The sequence below is a fragment of the Bos indicus x Bos taurus genome, chromosome 1 (genome assembly GCF_003369695.1).
Source record: "Bos indicus x Bos taurus breed Angus x Brahman F1 hybrid chromosome 1, Bos_hybrid_MaternalHap_v2.0, whole genome shotgun sequence".
Lineage (NCBI taxonomy): Eukaryota > Metazoa > Chordata > Mammalia > Artiodactyla > Bovidae > Bos > Bos indicus x Bos taurus.
In genome coordinates this window covers 83,280,045-83,300,073 of record NC_040076.1, presented here as the reverse complement: position 1 = coordinate 83,300,073, position 20,029 = coordinate 83,280,045, and the positions used below count along the sequence as shown (strand labels likewise).

At 43.6% G+C, this 20,029-nt stretch overlaps 1 protein-coding gene across 1 annotated transcript in view; it reads right to left on the bottom strand.

The window, feature by feature from the left end:
• Window positions 1-20,029, bottom strand: part of KLHL6 (kelch like family member 6) — a 56,504-nt gene that overhangs the window by 23,630 nt on the left and 12,845 nt on the right. Inside the window, exon 2 of the mRNA XM_027539904.1 lies at window positions 11,822-11,987. Within this exon, the coding sequence (XP_027395705.1) occupies window positions 11,822-11,987 (166 nt within the window). The remainder of the gene's footprint in view (window positions 1-11,821; window positions 11,988-20,029) is intronic.

The window sequence follows — 20,029 nt, the reverse complement described above, 5'->3', positions numbered from 1 at the left end:
CCCCAGCATGATGACCACTGATGAGCAAAGGGAACCAGGAAAGAGCATAAAATCAAGTACCAAAGTTCACATGTGTGAGAAACAGTGGCCCACACGTGTCTCTCCCCACTCAGAAACCGTTCATCCACCTGTTCTTCTCCCTAATATGTATTGAGCATCTGTTAGATCATAGGCTCTCAGCTGGGGGTACCAAGGGGAGCAGAAAGAAATACAGTGCCCAGGCTCATTGGAAAAGGCAGACAGTGGGGGAGGCAGGCAGGAATCAAATAATCATACAGACTGTGTACAATTACCGCTGGGATAAACGCTGTGTAACAGAGTTCAGTGATGCCACTGCCTAGACTGAGGACGTCTACCCTCACCCCTAAAGCGGTGCCTATACGCCAGCACTGGGACTCTCCCCGATGGAGTCACACCTGTCTACTTACCTTCTGAAAACAGCCCGAAGCTTACCTGTCAGCACTATCACAGTAGCTTTCTATGCTCACACCATTTTGTCAGCCAGGACCACCTTTGTCCCTCATCTCTACCTGCTAAAATCCTCCTCCCATCACCCAAGCAAGTTTGACTCTGCAGCCCCACTTTTAAAGAAACGATTCAAGAGAGTTCATCCCATCTACAACTGAGAAGTCCCCTTTTAAGTTTCCCTCAACAAGGAGGAAGAAGGGAGTACCACAGCCATCACTTTATCTACACAGGCTGTTTTCTTCATTCAGAGTTGTTCAATCTGGGACCAATGGATGCTCTTGCAAGTTTTTGAACCCCTACATTGTGTGGAAAATTTGTTTGCACACATGGAATTTTTCTGGGAATTGTGTTTGCAGGAGACACTGAGTTGCTCTCTGGTATCCATCCACCTGAGGACAAAACCAGTACAAGAGGGACGGCCAACCTGAAGGACCAGAAAGACACAGAGCCAAGGTCTTAATCAGACTGTGCTTGGAGCCTTCCCTGCCTCTGGACATTTTTTATTCTGGCTCAATACTAGGTTAAAACGAAAGGAGGGAGACAGAAGAGAAGGGAAACGGAAAGAAGTGGAGAAATCCTATCTATTCATGAAGTTCTTTCTCAAAAGCCATTTCCTCCTTCATGGCTTCTCCAGCGGCCCCACATGGAATCAATTCCTCCCTCCTCTGGGCTCTACTAACCAACTCACTGCCCCTCTAGTAGAACAATGATTACATTTCTATTTTGTACTATGGTCCAGTACCTCAAGGGCACGTACTAGGTCATACTTGTGTTTTTATTTCCAGCAGCACTTAGCACAAACTCTGGCAAAAGAAGAGAAAGAAGGGAAGAAGAGAAAGAGGAAAAAAATATTTTTCAGGTACTTAGTCTGTACCACGATCTGTGCTAGATAATTTCTCATGCATTATTTTGTTTAATGAATAAATTTTCTTTTTTTAATGAATACATTTAAAGTAGATATTGGTATTACCATTGGTAATGGTAGGATGGAAGAGGATGGAAGAGAGAATTCAAAGAGTCAGGTGTGTTGCCCAAGGTTACACAGTTGGTAGGTGGTAGAAATGATACTGGAGAGCACCTGGCTAATTCTCCTCACTGAGCTTCACCTTGCTTTTGTAACTGTTGCATTGTTAAGCTGACAAATTCCAGGAGAGTCCAAAGAGAACTTGTAAGGACAAGGGTGAATGGAGGGTCTCCAAGTTGCCTACATTCCCCCCAGAATGTGCTTCAATAAACACTTCTGGAAACTCTGGAAAATTCTTAAAGAGATGAGAATACCAGATCATCTGACCTGCCTCTTGAGAAATCTATATGCAGGTCAGGAAGCAACAGTTAGAACTGGACATGGAACAACAGACCGGTTCCAAATTGGGAAAGGAGTACGTCAAGGCTGTATATTGTCACCCTGCTTATTTAACTTATATGCAGAGTACATCATGAGAAACGTTGGGCTGGATGAAGCACAAGCTGGAATCAAGATTGCCGGGAGAAATATCAATAACTTCAGATATGCAGATGACACCACCCTTATGGCAGAAAGCAAAGAAGAATTAAAGAGCCTCCTGATGAAAGTGAGAGAGTAGAGTGAAAAAGTTGGCTTAAAGCTCAACATTCAGAAAACTAAGATCATGGCATCTGGTCCTGTCACTTCATGGAAAATAGATGGGGAAACAGTGGAAACAGTGAGAGACTTGATTTTTGAGGGCTCCAAAATCACTGCAGATGGTGATTGCAGCCATGAAATTAAAAGATGCTTGCTCCTTGGAAAAAAAAGTTATGACCAACCTAAATAGCATATTAAAAAGCAGAGACGTTACTTTGGCAACAAAGGTTAAATCTATAGTTAACTAGTTAAATCTATAGTTTTCCAGTAGTCATGTACGGATATGAGAGCTGAACTATAAAGAAAGCTGAGAGCCAAAGAGTTGATGCTTTTGAACTGTGGTGTTGGAGAAGATTCTTGAGAGTCCCTTGGACTGCAAGGAGATCTAACCAGTCCATCCTAAAGGAAATCAGTCCTGAATATCCATTGGAAGGACTGATATTGAAGCTTAAACTCCAATGCTTTGGCCACCTGATGCAAAGAACTGACTCATTGGAAAAGACCCTGATGCTGGGAAAGATTGAAGGCAGGAGGAGAAGGGGATGCCAGAGGATGAGATGATTGGATGGCATCACTGACTCAATGGACATGAGTTTGAGTAAACTCCAGGAGTTGGCAATGGACAGGGAGGCCTGGCATGCTGCAGTCCAGGGGGTTGCAAAGAGTCGGACACAACTGAGTGACTGAAGTGAACTGAACTGAAACATTTCTGAGTGTGAGGGTAGTGTTAATCAGAACCACGGGATCCCAGCCAGTGGCTGGGAAACTACTGAGCCAGTCATGGAGGCAAGAAACTTCTCTAAAAATATTTGGTTTTGCTTCTTCATATTCAAGATTATTTAGGACTTTAGGGTAAGTTTTCAGATCTCGGTCTGTCCCAATTACACATGAACTTATGTATTAAACCTGAGTGATGACAGATATTGGTAACAGATAATCAACTTCCTATTTGGAGTGGGCAGCATGTGAGTAAAAGTTTACACCCAGGCACCTGACTCTCAGAGCAGGGAGACTAAAAATACAATCAAAGAAACCACTTGAAACATGTTTGCAGTTCCCACGAGAAGTGTCTGCCTCAAAGAGAATGCACCTCCCCCCATCCCCACAGCTCCTCTGCTGCCTCCCTGTACACTCTGCAGAACCAGGCATCCTAAAGGCTCTCACCACTGTGATTCCACATTTCACTAGAGGTTCCTTCAAATCCACTCCAGAATAACGTAAGTCCTATCTTGGTCCAAACCAGGAATCCTATTGACCACAGTCCCTGTGTTGCCTTGGAGTCCTTGCAAGTGATCTATAAAGACATTGATATTTTTAACTTCAAGCCCCAACAAATCAGTATATGTGAAGAGTGTATTAATTGTTGATGAGATCAACAAAATTAAAACTTATTGGAAAGTGCTTCTGAATTCATTGTAAATATTTGTCACTATTTTGTCTTCTCAAACAATAGATACAAAACATCAAGCCATTCTTTTGTGGGGTCTGTATTGGTAATAACGAGTAGTCTTCACACAAATTGTAAATTACCACAGATTCTAATCTTCTGCCTTTGCTCATATCTCTCAAGCCAGACACCAGCCTAAGACTCTATGGGAATGCACTCTCCCACCTTAGGAAGCCATCTGCTCCCTTCCGACTTTCAGTCCTTGCTCTAGACTTGGCTGAAAGATCTGCTGCTTCCTGGAAGCTATACAGGGTGGGCAGGAAAGGAAGGAGCTAAGAATTGCAAAGGGTCCACTCACTAAGGTGGAGCCGGTGCTGGGAGCCTGAGGCGCATAGACGTGCACTTACCTCATAAGTGGAATCAAAATGAAAACTAAGGGGCAGTGCCCACGGGTGTGGCAAGTTTGGTAGAGATTCAGGCAACAGACAGCCCCTGAGTTCCCAGAGGACACAACGCGGGCCCCAACAGGCTAGTGGCATGCATAGCGGGTACATGTGGGCCACACGAAGGTTCAAGGGGCAAGTGGTACAGCTGTGGCTTAGTGACTCAGCTCAGGGAGAGTGTGAAGGCCGGGGAGGGACCCCATTATAAGGATTAAACAGAATGATGGTGTCTGGGACATAGCTCAAGATTTGGGGGGATTGGGTGTGTATGTGTGTGTGTGAGAGAGAGAGAACACTTGTATACAGCAGAGAAGCATGTAAATAAGTAGAAGCCAGGTCCTAAAAAGCAGGTCCATGCACACAGCTGCAACAAGTGGGACAGCAGATAGAGAAGGTGAAACCTTCAGTCTTTGTTTAAAAGTTCCTTCTGCCTGAAATACATTTTTCCAAACCCAGCTGCCACTTGTTGAAACCCAACCCATTCTATGAAGTCCAACTTCTTCAGAGCCAGAAATTTCTATATTCTGCCTCGGGGTCTGGAAGCTCATTGGGAATTCTCGTTTTAGAGTCTTCAGCAGTAGTAATGGAGGCAGGTACAGGAGCCAGAAGTTCTGGGTTTAGACCCAGATCAAATCTCTGCCACTTGATTAACTGAAATCTAAGCCACATCTAGAAAGTGGTGGGAATAATAAACCCACCTTACAGTCTCATTATCAGGGTATTCCCTGGCCTGCTCATGCTCAGAACTAATGTCAATATCAAATAGGATCATGTAGGGGAAAGAATGTGATAAATTGCTACTTATATGTGATCTATATTTACAATTTTAATCTTTATTTCACCCTGAAAGCGACTCACAAAGTACCTTGCACACAGTGGATACTTAGTAATTTGTGTAGTTAGGTAGCAGAAAAAGTCAGAATCTGGCAGCATTGTGGATAACATTACAACTAAAACCCCACATCTCACTTCCTTATTCCACAACTTGTAAACAATAAGTAGGGCATTCCAGCTTACTGACTCAGAGAAGGGAGAGAGAGCAGATGAAAGAAGACAATTTTGGCTTTTGTGTTTCTAAATATACTTTTAGAACTTATACTAGAAAAATAGTTTTGAAACCACCAATTAGCAGTAATAACTGGGCCTTTTGACCTTCAAACTCCAAAATACTAAGAGCATGGGCTTAAACGTTATGCCAAAACAGTAGTAATAGGAGATTGGATAATAATACAAGATGCAGCTTTTCTCACACTGGAGGAAATACCAGTTCTCTTGGAAGAGACAGGAGAAAGTAGAAGTCTAGTAATTGAGTGAGAAGCAGGTGTGGGCCCCTAGGATGGTTCCTGCCTCTCAAAGCAGGCCAGAAGTCCAGAGTGAGGGGCGTGCTGGAAGGCCTTAAGGTTGTGGATATGAGGACAAAAGAATGTGTGCCTTGACTGCCAAGATGAAATCAGAAAAGCAGCAGACCGGAATAGTAGCAGCAGAAGAGAAACTAGAACATGTTGTTTTTAGACAAAGGGGACCTAGGGCAGTTGCTCTGAGTTCCCTGTAGTTAAAGATTCTCATGGGAGAGGAAATGGATGTTTCTTATGTGCTCCTTAGAGGGACACGGAAGTAGCTGAGAGTACTGGCAGACTGAAGAGGCCTTGAAAACAGGACAAGGAAAATGAAAAATGACCAGCAAGGACTGATGACCAGAACCAGATGGATCTAAGGACTTTCAGTTGATGCCAGGAGGGAAGGGGTTGATGATCAAGAGAGAGACTGATGGGAATATAGACTTTCAGCAGGTGCCAGCGTGAACCGATGATGCAAATGACCATGGTAAGCCTGGGCCAGATACCTCTTTATACAGTGTCCTTCCACAGTGTAAATGCACCCTGGAACTATCTGCTGCTGCTGCTGCTGAGTCATTTCAGTCGTGCAACTCTGTGCAACCCCGTAGACGGCAGCCCACCAGGCTCCCCCGTCCCTGGGATTCTCCAGGCAAGAACACTGGAGTGGGTTGCCATTTCCTTCTCCAATGCAGGAAAGTGAAAAGTGAAAGTGAAGTCGCTCAGTCGTGTCAGACTCTTCACGACCCCATGGACTGCAGCCCACCAGGCTCCTCCGTCCATGGGATTTTCCAGGCAAGAGTACTGGAGTGGGATGCCATTGCCTTCTCTGCTGGAACTATCTAAGCAAGCCAAATACTGAGTTGATAAGGCTTTCCCGAAGTGAGTTATCATTATGTTGACTACAGTTTCTGCCACTGGTAGAATGGGGAGCTCAGAACAGAGATTAAGTTCAAGATTAGAAAACTAACAGACTGAGAAAGACAAATATATGATATCACTTATATGTGGAATTTAAAAAAATGTTACAAATGAACTTATTTACAAAACAGAAATAGACTCATAGACATAGAAAACAAACTTATGGTTACCAAAGGGGATGGCAGGGTTGGGAGAGAGACAAATTAGGAATTTGGGATTAACATATACACACTACTATATATAAATATTGGGCTTCCCAGGTGGTGCAGTGGGTAAAGAATCTACCTGCAATACAAGAGATGCAGAAGACGTGGGTTCGATCCCTGGGTCAGGAAGATCTCCTGGAGGAAGGCATGGCAACCCACCCCAGTATTCTTGCCTAGAGAATCACATGGACAGAGAAGCCTGGTGGGCTACAGTCCATAGGGTCTCAAAGAGTCAGACAGAGCTGAAGCAACTGAGCGTGCACGCACACATGCCACACCAATGGCCTTTGACCCAAGGGCCATCAGTGTCAACGGGCCAGCAACTCATCAAGTGACCTCCCGTGAAAAACCTTTGTCCAACACCAACAGTGGTGATTGGCTTGGTCAACTGAATTCTCACTTCTGCCTTTCTGGACTGGGAAATCCTCAGAGGGAAGCAATCGATGTTTAACAGGAAGAGAGTAAAAGGCAACCTGAGAAGAGAATCAGAAAATTAGAGAGCAGCTGAGTCACATCAAAGGTGTGACAATTAAGAAAACTTTACTACAAGCTGTGGTGGGGAAACCAAGGTAATCTGATTCATGCTGACTTCAGTCCCACTGTCAGGGTGGTATACATGACAAAATAAAATGCCAGCTCTGGCATACTTTCCCTGGAAGGTAGCCATTACTGTCACCCTAATTTTACAACTTAGAAAGCTGAGTCTCAGAAAATTTAAATAACTTGTCCACAGCCACACAGAAAACACGTGACTGAACTTGGATTTTTTTTGGGGGGGTGGTGTACTGGGTCTTAGTTGCAGCACTTCAATCTTCATTGAGGCATGCAGGATTTTTTTTTAAGTTGTGACCTGTGGGATCTAGTTCTCTGACCAGGGTTTGAACCCAGGCCGCCTGCATTGGTAGCATGAAGTCTTAGCCACTGGACCACCAGGGAAGTTCCCTGAACTTGGATTTAAAGCCAGGTTCTGCCTAACTCCAAAGCCCATGTTCCTTCTGCTCTGCCACCCTGCCTTATAAGAGACTATTACAGATAACAGTATATGTTTGACATCTAAAGAAATCCCCAATGATATTATCCAGCATTGAAAAGAATAAGACGGCTCTACACATCCTGACTTGTAACAACCTCCAAAAATTATAGTGAAGCCAAATAAAGCAAGACATCAAAATGGAGGGTTTACTATGCCAACACTTTTGTTTAAAAAATGGAAGCATGGGAGACTTGCATTGAAACATGTATAATATCATATATGAAACGAGTCACCATGCATCATTCGATGCATGATACTGGATGCTTGGGGCTGGTGCACTGGGATGACCCAGAGGGATGGTACGGGGAGGGAGGAGGGAGGAGGGTTCAGGATGGGGAACACGTGTATACCTGTGGTGGATTCATGTTGATATATGGCAAAACCAATACAATATTGTAAAGTTAAAAAATAAAATAAAATAAATAATATTTTAATAGAAAAAAAATGGAAGCAATGAATGAGGGTAATATATGCACATTTATCCTGGTACATACATAGAATAGGAAGGATAGCAAAACAGGAGGAAGAAAATTATCAGTGAAGATGGCAAATGTTTCACTGTATCTCGCTATATTTCTGATTTAGAATAGATATGTTTTATCTATAAAAAAATAAATAATATTTTAAAAGCACAGAGTGATTTCAACAACCTATAAACTTCTGTTCCTTATGGTGCCTCCAAGCATGAAAATATTACCAGTTTTCTATGTCTGATACTTTAAAGAAAGTATCCAGAAGCAATAGCAATCAGAAAGTGGGTTAAATAGATGTCCAAAAGCTCACAGCACTCTTTTCTTATTTTCATAAGAATTAACACTCATAGGAAAATTAGTAAAATAGCCTCAGAGAGAAACTTATTATTTTTTGCCTAGAAAGTAAATGAGATTTGGAAAATTTTGAGGTGAGGGATTATCAGAATAGGAGAATCAACAATAAACAAAGCCTGGGACTTCCCTGGTGGTCCAGTGGCTATGACTCCATGCTCCCAATGTAGGAGGCCTGGGTTCAATCCCTGATCAGGGAACTAGATCCTGCATGTTGCAACAAAGATTGAATATCCTGCATACTGCAACTAAGACCTGGCATAGCCAAATAAGTATCAAAAAAAGTGGGGGCCTCCTTTGTGGCTCAGTGGTAAAGAATCCACCTGCCAGTTCAGGAGACAAGGATTCGATCCTTGATTTGGGAAGATTCCAAATGCCGTGGAGCAGCTAAGCCCATGCACAACAATTGAGCCTGAGCTCCAGAACCCTGGAGCCACAACTACTGAAGCCCACGTGCCCCAGAGCCTGTGCTCCACAACTAGAGAAAAGGCTGTGCCGCAACAAAGACTCGATATAGCCAAAAATAAATAAATAAATAAAATTTTATATATAAAAAAACAATAAAGCCTGCTCTACTAGCATATCTCCATCCTCCTCTCCAATCTCTCTCATTAAATCTCATTAAACTTTCCATTGAAGCTCACCACTTGAGGGAAAATGAAAAGAAAACAAAGACAAAGAGGAAACAACTGTTTGCCAAAATAATTTCCAGATATATTAAAAATTTAGGTATTGAACCTTTAAAGGTAACAAGACTAATGAACTTGTGAGTCAGTACGTAATCAAGCAATGGGGAAGGTCATTCTAAAAATGCACACCAAAGGCAAAAACCATCAAAGATGTGATCAACATTATCTGACTAAATACTAGTTTTAAACTTTGTACAATAAAAAACTATAACTAAAAATTATGAGTTATACAATCAATGGGAAATATTTGTAATATTATCACAAAAGATTATTTACGATCTAAAGGGTTTTTATAGGTCTTGCTTGGAAAATCACCCCAAACTGAAAGGAGAACAAGAAACAGAAACACAAACTCCATCCTCAATGAAACCAAGAGACATCAGTAACCCCAAACCACACAGTATGAAGACTGGTAAGTGACTTTGCTGAGACAAGAGAGGGCACACTAAATATGTCCCTCAGAACCCCCAAAAAGCAGGAATATTAAAGTCTCCCCAAGCCAAGAATTCCAGGAGAGATGGAGGCTGACAGCAGGGAATTGGTTTAAGAAGTTAAGCCTTCTGCTTATCCTTCCTACTGCTTGCAGTCTAACAAGACTTATCCAATGGAGAAAGGTTCTGGACTCAGGGACACCAGAAGCTGAAGGAGACACATGAGGACATCTTACTTAAAGTAAAGGGGTTAAGTAAAGATTTACACACACACACATGCACACACACCTCTATATACCCTGTCTCTCCTATCTTCTCTTTCCTTGGTGTTCCTTGGTTTGGCTGTTTTATTGACAAGGAAATTGGGGCACAACAAAACTGTGAAACACACCCAAATCCACACAGCTGGTAAGCAATGGAGCTGGCATTTAAATCCAGCAATCTGGCTCCAAGCTTTGCTCTAAGTTGCTAACTCTCTCTGTATAAGTTACTGTACAAAAAAGGACCTGAAGTCTATACAGCAAGGAAGCTGCTATATTGTCTCTGAACAGAAGGAAGTTGTAGGTAATTTTTATGGTTTTTTTTTTTTTGCTTGTTTGTATGGGTTCCTAATTTCTGAAGTGAGTTTGTATGTTATTACAATTTATAAATATTAAAAAACCGCATTTTGAAAAACAACATTATCTCTTCAGCCTATCATACAGGACCAATTTTCACTTAGTGGGAAAAACAGAAGACCTGGTTACTAGATCCAACTGTCACTCCAAGCACATAGTAAGTGCTCAATAAAATTTATATTCATTAAGCATCTACTTTGGTGTCAGGCACTATACCTGAAGCCATAATTGCTATTACTGTTATTACTGTCAGTGTTACCTGTCCATCTTTAGACAAGTCAACTACCCTTTTTGGGTCCCAGGAAAGGAGATTAGCATGAAGGTAACAATGACAACTGTGGCTTGACTGAATTATGGTGAATGAGGTGATTCTCTGAAAGTTAGTGGTCCTTTGGGAGGCATCGGTGAAGAGAGGATACTTGCCTTGTAAGAGAAAGTTCTGAAAAAGCATAAAAGCGGAACTAGATCCATGACACAAGAAGGATTTCCCTGAAGTTAGATTGGCAGAATAGAGGGTAGAAGGGATGCTGAGCATGAGGTTGCTAAGCCCCTCCCTCCACACAACAGGATATTTCCCTGCCAGTGAATAAGGCTGAGGGTTTAAGCAGACAATGACAGATAAGGGCAAGGGGCTAGGTGTACAGATGGTAACAGACTTGGCGACATAGCCAGATAAGGTGTAACTAGTCCTTTGGGAAATAACTTGTTCTGTATCTTTAAAATACCCTGAGGAAACTGAGACAATAAAATTGGTTAACCCTGCAGAGACCCATTGCTTAGAATCATAGTACCTTTTCATGGTTGATTTTTCTCCCTTTTTCCACTTTCCTTCCCTTTGGGCTTCTTAAATCCGGCCTCAACTCCAGCCTCAACAAAGATAATCCCATTGTCCCTGATCTCTGCCCTAGACCCCACATTCCCAGACTCTGTTTTCTGTCCCTTTCCACTTCTGACCTACTGATTATCCAAGAGTATGCCAACTTCCAAACTCCCAGACAAGATGTGATGCTCGTCTCCAGTCCCTGGGAATGATCTTGACCTGTCCCTGGACTCTGTTTATCATAAATTTCAACATCCTCAATGGGAGAATCTCTGTCATAACCCAATGGAACTGAGTTCAAAGTGTAATCTTAGACCTAGGCAAAGATGGTAACTCAGGATGGAACTCCTATGATAATTGTAGACACAATTGACAGAAGCTATGGGTCTAATTATTTTATGAAACTAAATATAATTATTATAATCAGACAGAAACATAGTTAGATGTAAACAATAAGACAACTTTGAGGGTTCTCTATTTATCTTTCATGATACCCTTCATGAGAAGTGCTCTTCTTCACATCCACCACAGATTGCTGACCAGTGAAGTTCCCGCTTCCCCTGAAGTCTAGACACTGATCCCTGAGAGGCTGCATGTATAGTGGAAAGTAGGTGGCCTCTGGGCTCAGAAAGCCCAGGGTTCAAATTTCAGCCTTGTCACTTATTCGCTATGTGCCTAAATTTACCCACCCATAAAGTGGGAGAAAGTGACTACCCTGGGTTGTGCTAAGGAGTAGAAGGTACAGATATGAATTGGTGACTGCAGCTCCCCCACATCCCCCGCACTCTAATTATGCTTCTGTAAATCATAGTCATTGTTCCTGGAGTCAGGAACCAAGTATAGATTCTAGGCACCAAGCTCCCCTGGCTTCATCTCATTAAGGAGTCAGTGACTCAGCTCACCATCCCTCGGGACATTTCAAGTGAGCACAGGCCCAGCTGCGTGTGCCCCAGGTACAGGCCTGGGCGCCAGACCAGGCAGATCTCCAGAGAAGTGCTGCTTTCTTCTCTCCAGAGGAGAGCACGGGGCCTGTTTGTTCACACACCTGGAAAAGGTTAGCAGCTTCCAGGACGCGCTGGACATTCTGTTTGGTGATGAGCGCCTTGCTGGTGTACGTGTAGTCCAGAAGAGTGTGCATGGTTTCCGCATCCACCCCTTTGATAATGATCCTCTTCTCATACTTCTCCTTCAAATCATTGCAGAACATGGCCCTGGGAGAGAGATGTGTGAACATGAGTCCAACTGAGACCCGTGGCTCCAAATCTAAACAGACTCCCTTCAGACCTGTCTGCCCCGGTGGGACAGCAAGGTGCGCAAGGTCCGGACCTGGAGTGACTGTTGTCTGTCCCTCAGTGCCCGGCACGCACCAGACGTCCCGTGAGTGCTTAGTGAACTGACGTGTCCTGCTCTGCTAGGCCCAAGTGTGGTTCCCAAGTCAGTCTCAGACCTCAAGGGACACCAGGAGCCCTACTGGCTCACCTGGCAGGATCTAGAACTATTTTATACTGGCTCAAAGTGTGGGGTTCTTCTGGAGGCTTGTGACAATGCCAAAGCCTTTTCCCAGAAACTGTACTCACTGAGGCAGGATCCACCAGGAGGGAGCCCTAGTGACAGAATGTACTTTCTAGAAGGGGGACTTGCACCCCAACACCGAGGGCACTGTATCTCTAAATTCTCTTCCTGCGCCCTTTGCCACACCTCCTATTTATCTCTGGAAATCACTGGCCAGTTTCTTTCTGCTGTTTCCTCATCTACAAAACAGAGGTGACTGCTTGTGGTTTTCTAGGAACAAACATCAAAAAATCAGAAAGAAAGACATTGAGAAAAGAGAGAAAAAGAAAGAGAAGGAATTACTTGACCAGTTGACTTCTTGAACCTTTTGTTTGCGCCAGTGAGATCTTCTCCCCTGGGTCTCCCTCTGTCCTTCTTCCTGTCTTTGTTTTCATCATAACAATCCCCTCCCCTTCTTCTCTCCTCCCTCAACTGGCCTCCTCACCCTTCTCCCCTCAGAAGATGACAGCACGACCCAGACAGTAAATGTGAATTCTGTAAAGTTAACAAATCCCAGGCTGGAATCAAAGAAGCAGTGATGTCCTTTGGACAGATAACTAATTTACACGCCAATTTTTTCAGCCGTAAACTCTCTTGGCCAGAAGGGCACAGAGTCATGTGTGGAACCACACACCTTGTAAAGTGTGATCATGAAGCCCTCACCTTGCTGCCTCCTGATTCCATAGAGGACTCTGCCATCACAGCAAACACACAGTTCCTTAACTCAACCTGCCTTCCTAGGAGGAGTTGGACAACCTCATTCCCTAAACCTCCCTTTGAGTCTCTATAGCAGAGTTACCTGATAGAAATCTGATGCAAGCTATATGTGTAATTTAAAATTTCCTAGCAACCATAATTTTAAACATAAAAAATGAGATAAAATTAATTTTAATCTTTTATTTAACCTAATACATACAGAAATATTATCACTTCAACATGTAGTAAATATTTTTAGCTACGAATGAGATAATTTACATTCTTTTTTTTTAATACTAAGCCTTCAAAATCCCTCATGTATACTTTACACTTAAAGCACATCTCAGTCCATACCAGCCATAATTCAAATGTTCAGTAGCCACATGAGGCTAGAGGTGAGTCTATTAGGCAGTGCAGCCCTAAAACATTAATCCTGAACTCTGCTGTTGGGTCACCAAGATCTGCAAACATCTCAGGGGATAAAGTCAATGTCACCCACATGAATGTCATATACATGAACACATGGGAAATAGAACATTTAGATGGAGAGGGTGGGCAATGATAATGGGGTCAAATGAAGCTTCATGTAATTAAGGCAGCATATCACTGGAATCCTACCCAGGTGAAATTTAGAAATACCCCTTCACCTGATACGTGATTTTAAAACTAGTAAAAAGTGATTTTGTTGAATCTGAATGATCTCATACATTCTAAGGAAAATTGAAAAAGTCTACTCTGCTCTAGACATGTTTTGATATTAAATGAGATAGGTATATAAATTGTCTAATTAAATGCCTTGTACTTTGAGGGGCTCTTATGCATTTTGCAGGTCCCAGATGACATAATTATATGGGCTCTCTGAGATCATTTGGACTCTTGGTGGGGCTATTACTGCTAGATACAACTTCTGAATTCTCTCTTAGAATCTGTCACTGAACAACATCCTGCCCCAGTTCAGCTAATACATAATTGGGTGTCTGAATCTCCCAGAAACCAGCCCTCAAGAGCTGGTGATGTATTAGGGGTATGTAGGAGGGAAGATGAGGAGGGGAGGAGGCCAAGCAAAGCAAAATTCATACAGAAAATCACTTTGGCCTAGTCCTGCAGGACCTCTGAAGAAGACATTCCAGAGTAGTCCCAACAAGAGGCAAAGTTGGGCTGTGATACTCTGGCACCTCTGACAGTTACAGGCCACTCCTGGAGGAGGTCAATTCTCAGGCCCCTCTGGGTTTTGATGTGTGTGGGTGACAAGCACTCTGCACAAGCAGAGTGACCCCAGGAGCCTAGGGAGGGCGGGAAAAGCACTGCAGTCCTGGCTATTGGAAGGTGGAGAGAGCTGTGAGATGCTATCTCACCATGTCACAAGTGAGCAAACCTTGGTTTCCTTCTCTGTAAAATGATTAACAATAGTCCCTACCCCAGTGAGCTTCTGTGAAGGATAAGATAATACTCACAAAGAGGTTGGAACAATAGCTAGCACTCACTAAGGCAAGGCATCTCTGGCTGGTCAGGGAGATACTTGGAGCAGACGGCCAACCCCACTCTATCTCACAACCCTGGACCTGCCAGCATTGGGCTTGCTTCCAGTCAGGTCTCTGCACAGCTGTTTACCACCCATCCAGCCTAGAATTAGGGCCAGGGCTGCTCACAAACTGGCCTAGGGACATTAGCATGGTGTGGGCACACAATAGGAGCTCAATAAATGTTCATAGGAGAGAGAGGAAGGGCGTGCTGTAAAGACTATGTCTTTAGACACAGAGCCCCCTTGGAAGTTTTTTCTTTTGCCTTGTTTGGGTCTGAAAGTGCCAGCATTTCTCTGCTTTTCCCTGAGACTTTTTTCACTGATTTTCTGCCACTTAAATAAACTCTCCTTGGCCACAGACACCATGCTGAACACAGATAAGATGAAACTAAGGAGAAAACTATATATTTCTCATAGACCAAACTCCTAGGCCTGCTGCTGCTCCCTGGGAGATAAACGGAAACACTTTGGCAACGTTGTGACCCCATGAAAGGTCCACAACCCGGGCAAAGTGGGCCCTAGCTTTCCACTTTAATAACAGTAATCTCCCACAGCTAGATTTATAGCATTTGTAGGCCAAACAGCAGAATCTCTTTTGATTATTATATCCATTCTAAAATTTATTTATTTATGGCTGTGTCAAGCCTTCGCTATGGCTCACAGGCTTCTCTCTAGTTGCAGCACACAGGCTCAGTAGTTGTGACACACAGGCTTAGTTGCCCCTCGGCGTGTGGGATCTTAGTTCCCCAACCAGGGATCGAACCCACCACGCCTGCATTGGAAAACGAATTCTTAACCTCTGGGCTTCCAGGGAAGTCCCTAACATACCCATTTTATAGGTGACAGACTGAAGCAAAAGTTAAGTGAATTGACCAAGACCCTACAGGTTGTCAGCAATAGAATGGGACCCAGAACCTAGGGACTTTGATCTGGTGCTCACCAGTGCACTAACATCAAGGAAAACAGCAAGAGTTCAAGGCCATCTTTAGAGGATCAACTAGTGTCAGCATTGAGTGAACCAGGCCACATTTTGCTCCCTGAGAGCACAGCTAGGTTTGTTGCTAACCATTTATCCCTTAGCTTCTGCAGGAAACAAAATCTTTGTGTAATAAAAATACTTTCTAGACAGACACCAAGTCTCATGAGATTCTTGTAAAACAGAGGTAGCTATGAAGATCCTCTTTTCACAGTTAGAAATAGTCTCACCATAGGGAATCAGTTGCCCAATACTTCAGCAGTGAGTCAGTGCCGACCCCAAAATAGAGTTCATCTCCCACAATAGCCATGGAAATAACCATGGGCCAAAGTCTCCTGTAATGAAGTCAGGCCATGGCCCCATCCTTCTGTCTGGGCTTCGCTCCCCTCCAAGCTCTGCCAGCCTCACTCCTGACCTTATTCAGGTCTCTACTCGGATGTCACTGCCTCAGGGTGACCGTCCCTGATACTCAGTCTAAAATAATCACTCCCTAATGTCATCTCCATTGTTTTTCTTCACGATCCTGTACCAACCTGAAGCTATATTACACATCTATTGTTAATGAGTTTAATAATTGTCTCTCTGCTAGAACATGAGCTGAGTGAGGACAGGGGCTATGCTGTGCTCAACACTATATCCTCAGGGCTAGAATAGTGCCTGGAACCTAAGGAGACATTCAGTAAATATTTGGAGAGAGAATAAATGAATGAATGACAGCAAACTTGTGCTTCTAGATCTTCCATGTTTGCTTTTGACAGGGCTCTGCCCCTCCAAAAATTATGAAGCATTCTACAGGATGAGGCCCAAAGAGACCTGCCCATTGAGAACACCCATCACACCCCTGAGTCCAATGCCTGGAGCTTAAAGAGAACGCACCCACACCAAAACTTCCCACTCACAAATTCAGTAAGCTCATGTTCCAACAGCTCCTAAATGTCATCCATTCAGAATTTTCAATCAGCCCAACTTTGCTTTGGTTCCTCCCACCCTCCAGGCCTCCACACTTAACTTCCTGCCTCCTGAGGCTCTAACCCCAATCACAGTACTATAAGCAAATATCCACCTCCATCACCACCCCCCTGTCTTTCCTAGACCAGCTACACCCATGTTGCCCCCGTCCTGTTCTTCTTCTAATCCCTTCACCATCACATTTATACCAAGAACCAACTCCTCTGCATCAGTGAGGTATTCAGGGTTGGAATAGCTCTAACGTTGGTTGCAAACTGAGTTAAATTCTACTTAAGGATATGTGTATTCTTATAGCTGATTCACATTGTTGTACTGCAGAAACCAACACGATATTGTAAAGCAATTATCCTCCAGTTAAAAATTTTTAAAAAGGATATATGTAAAAATGTTTTTTAAATTAGCAATCATGTGCTGCTCAATGAACACTATATTGTTAAGAAAGGATTTTTGAGGGACCTCCCTGGTGGTCCAGCGGCTAAGACTCTGCTCTCCCGATGCAGGGAACCTGCATTCAGTCCCTGGCAGGGAAGTAGATTCCACATGCTCCAATAAGAGTTTGCATGTGCAACTAAGAATCCTCATGCTTCAACTAGGAATTCGCTTGCTGCAACTAAAGATCCCACATGCCACAGCTAAGACCTAGTGCAGCCGAATAAATAAATATCTTTTAAAAAGAAAGGATTAAGTAAACCCAATGTGGCCAAAGGGTTTGCCTCTGCAAAGGAAACACAGAGTCAGCGGAAGCAAGGGTGACCCTAGCATTGGATGACATCACTGTCTATGGTCCCCAGCACCTCTAAGCTAAGGCACCAAACCTTCCACCTGCCATTTCCTAGACAAAAGACCTGTGTAGACATGTGGCTCAGCCCAGTTTCTGACCTCAGGCTATTCCCTAAACCCTACGATGTAGACCCTGTCCCAGCACAGGAGTCCTGCCCACATCCCTGGCCTGCAGGCACTCCAGCCTCAAGGATGATGGGTCTCAAAGTATATGCCATGCACGACTTGCATCAGAATTCCTGGGTTGTTTATTAAGAAAGCAGAATTCTGAACCCCACCCACCCTAGACCTTCTGAACAAAATTTCTGGCAGTGGAGCTGGGAATATAAATGTTACTCAGCTCACCCAGCCCCCACCCACAATTGTTTAAAATCACTGCCCTAGAGAGAGGTCACCTCATTTCCCAACTCAATTCCCCTTGGCTAACCCCGAGAAGGAGATTGGACTAAGGTCCAGGTCAAGGAAATAACTGGTTGTGGTTCTGGGACAGATACACCCTTGAGAGTCTTCCCTTCCTGTAGTTTCTTTTTCTCATCTTCTGAGATCCAGACCTCCTAGAATTCCATGAGGCCTAAGGCTGCCCCCTACATTGGGAGTTTGCAGGGCAGGAATAGTACTCCTCCACCATTTCCCAACCTGGTGGGGATTCAGATGGAAGCAGGCCTTGTCCTGGCCTCTTAAGTCTTTCTCTACCTTAGCTGTTTAGACAGGGCCCCTGCAGCTTACATTCAAGTACCACATTTCACTAGACCTAGGAGTTCTGAAACAGGATGTGGTGGCAAAGCCCTATTAGTAACAAACAGTGTGCAATTCCTTGTTCTTATCTGCTGCACACATGTAAATCTCATATACCTGGAGGGGTGCCCTCAGAGAAGGATTTGGAGGTTCATGGCCATCTCTCCTTCCACTCTAGAGAAATGACCAACAGTACTCTGCTGTCTCTCTTCAGGGCCTGGAGTCAGCTCCCTGAATTCTCAGCTGCTCCCTCAATATTTTCTCCAAATGAACAGACAGGCTGGAACCCTGGAGCTGCCCCCACCTGACTCTAAATACCATCAGACCTCAAAAGAACTGTCTCTGCCAAGCCCCTTGCCCAAGTTCACCACTCCTTAAGGACGCTGCACATGTACCTCTATGGAACTGAACACCAGCCTTGTTTCTATAGAAGCAGCCCTCCCATCCCTACTGGACCACTGCTGAGGCCTCTGCATGGCATCGATGGCCTCAGCCCATCCAAATTTACGACAGAAAGAAGGGCTTGTACTGACCTGCAGGTCAGGCAGAATACACATCGGTCATCCATTTGCCATTTTTGTCTTTTCTGAAATTTTGTCACTGAGAAAGGCAGGATTACAATTTTTTTCCTTCCAGATTGAGTTGGCATAGTATATTCCTGGTTATCAAAATACTCATAGCTTTGGGACTTTGAAATGGTAAAGATTCATGATATGTGAAACAGCATGATATACAACTGTATGGTCTTAATTACATAAAAAGGGATGCTTAGTTGTGAAAATACACAAATGAGACCTAGAAGGACACATCAAAGGACACATCGGTAAACCGATGGCAATTATGAATGACTTTGTTTTTAGCTTCTTGTGTTTTTTTATTTCTTGTTATGCACATGTTAACTTTTAAGAAATACATGTTATTTTAAAAACCTTAAAACAACAGCATCAGTCACAGCAAATGCTTGTGGCCAGAATTCAGCAATGATTCAGTCACAAAGATATAATGGAAGTTCTTATTTTGGCTGCCCAACATCATTGCTAGTCATTTTAGGAAGAGTGCTCAGATTTTCCTTTGAGGAACTATCCCTCCTCCAATACCAGTCTGGGAGGGTTGTATGGAACTAGTCCCACCTCTTAGACTAAGGTTAGCACAGTCCATATGTCTTCCAAGCCACAGTGCCTGGGTCACAGATGGGCACACGAAGAAGCCAGTTCAGTTGAAACCAATTCCAGAACTTTCTCCAGAATTATTGGGAAAGAGAAACTCTCTTCCCAGTGGGGCTGCTGAGCTGAGAGAAATAAAAGTTCTGAGAGGCTAGAGACCTTCTTGCTTCCATGTGTGAAGATCCCCTGAGAGAGAGACCAACACAAAGGAGAGTAGAAACAAGAGACAGTGAAACTGGTGACATTATTTGAGCACAATGATCCAACCAGCCCTGAAACCAATACCCTTGGACTTTCAAATCATGTGTGGAAATAAATTTTTTTTCTATGTGCTTCAACCAGTCTGAACTGAGTATCTGCCATTTGCAATGCAGAATCCTGACAGATACAACTGGACAAGAGAAATCCTGAATAAAAAATGGGACCAAATGCTAAAGAAGATTGTATAACAAGTGCCCAGAAAAAGAAACATTAAAGTACTCTCAATGTTACTACACACTGCCCTTCACAGTCTGATCTGTGTACTCTGCTTCCCCATCCCATAGCTAGAAATTTCCAACACGTGCCTCTGTTTACATCAAGACTCTGGGTTACAGACAGGACTCTGTACATTCTACAAGGCCTTTTTTTTTTTAATTATTAATTTTATTTATTTATTTACTGGTCTGTGCTGCGTCTTCACTGGTGCTTAGAGCCTTCAGTGGTTGCTGCATGGACTTTGTAGTCATGGCGCACAGGATTAGTTGCCCTGTGGCATGTGGAATCTTCCCGGAGCAGGGATCACACCCGAGTCTCCTTGCATTGGCAAGCAGATTCTCAACCACTGGATCACCAGGGAAGTCCCATAGAGCCCATTTTTAC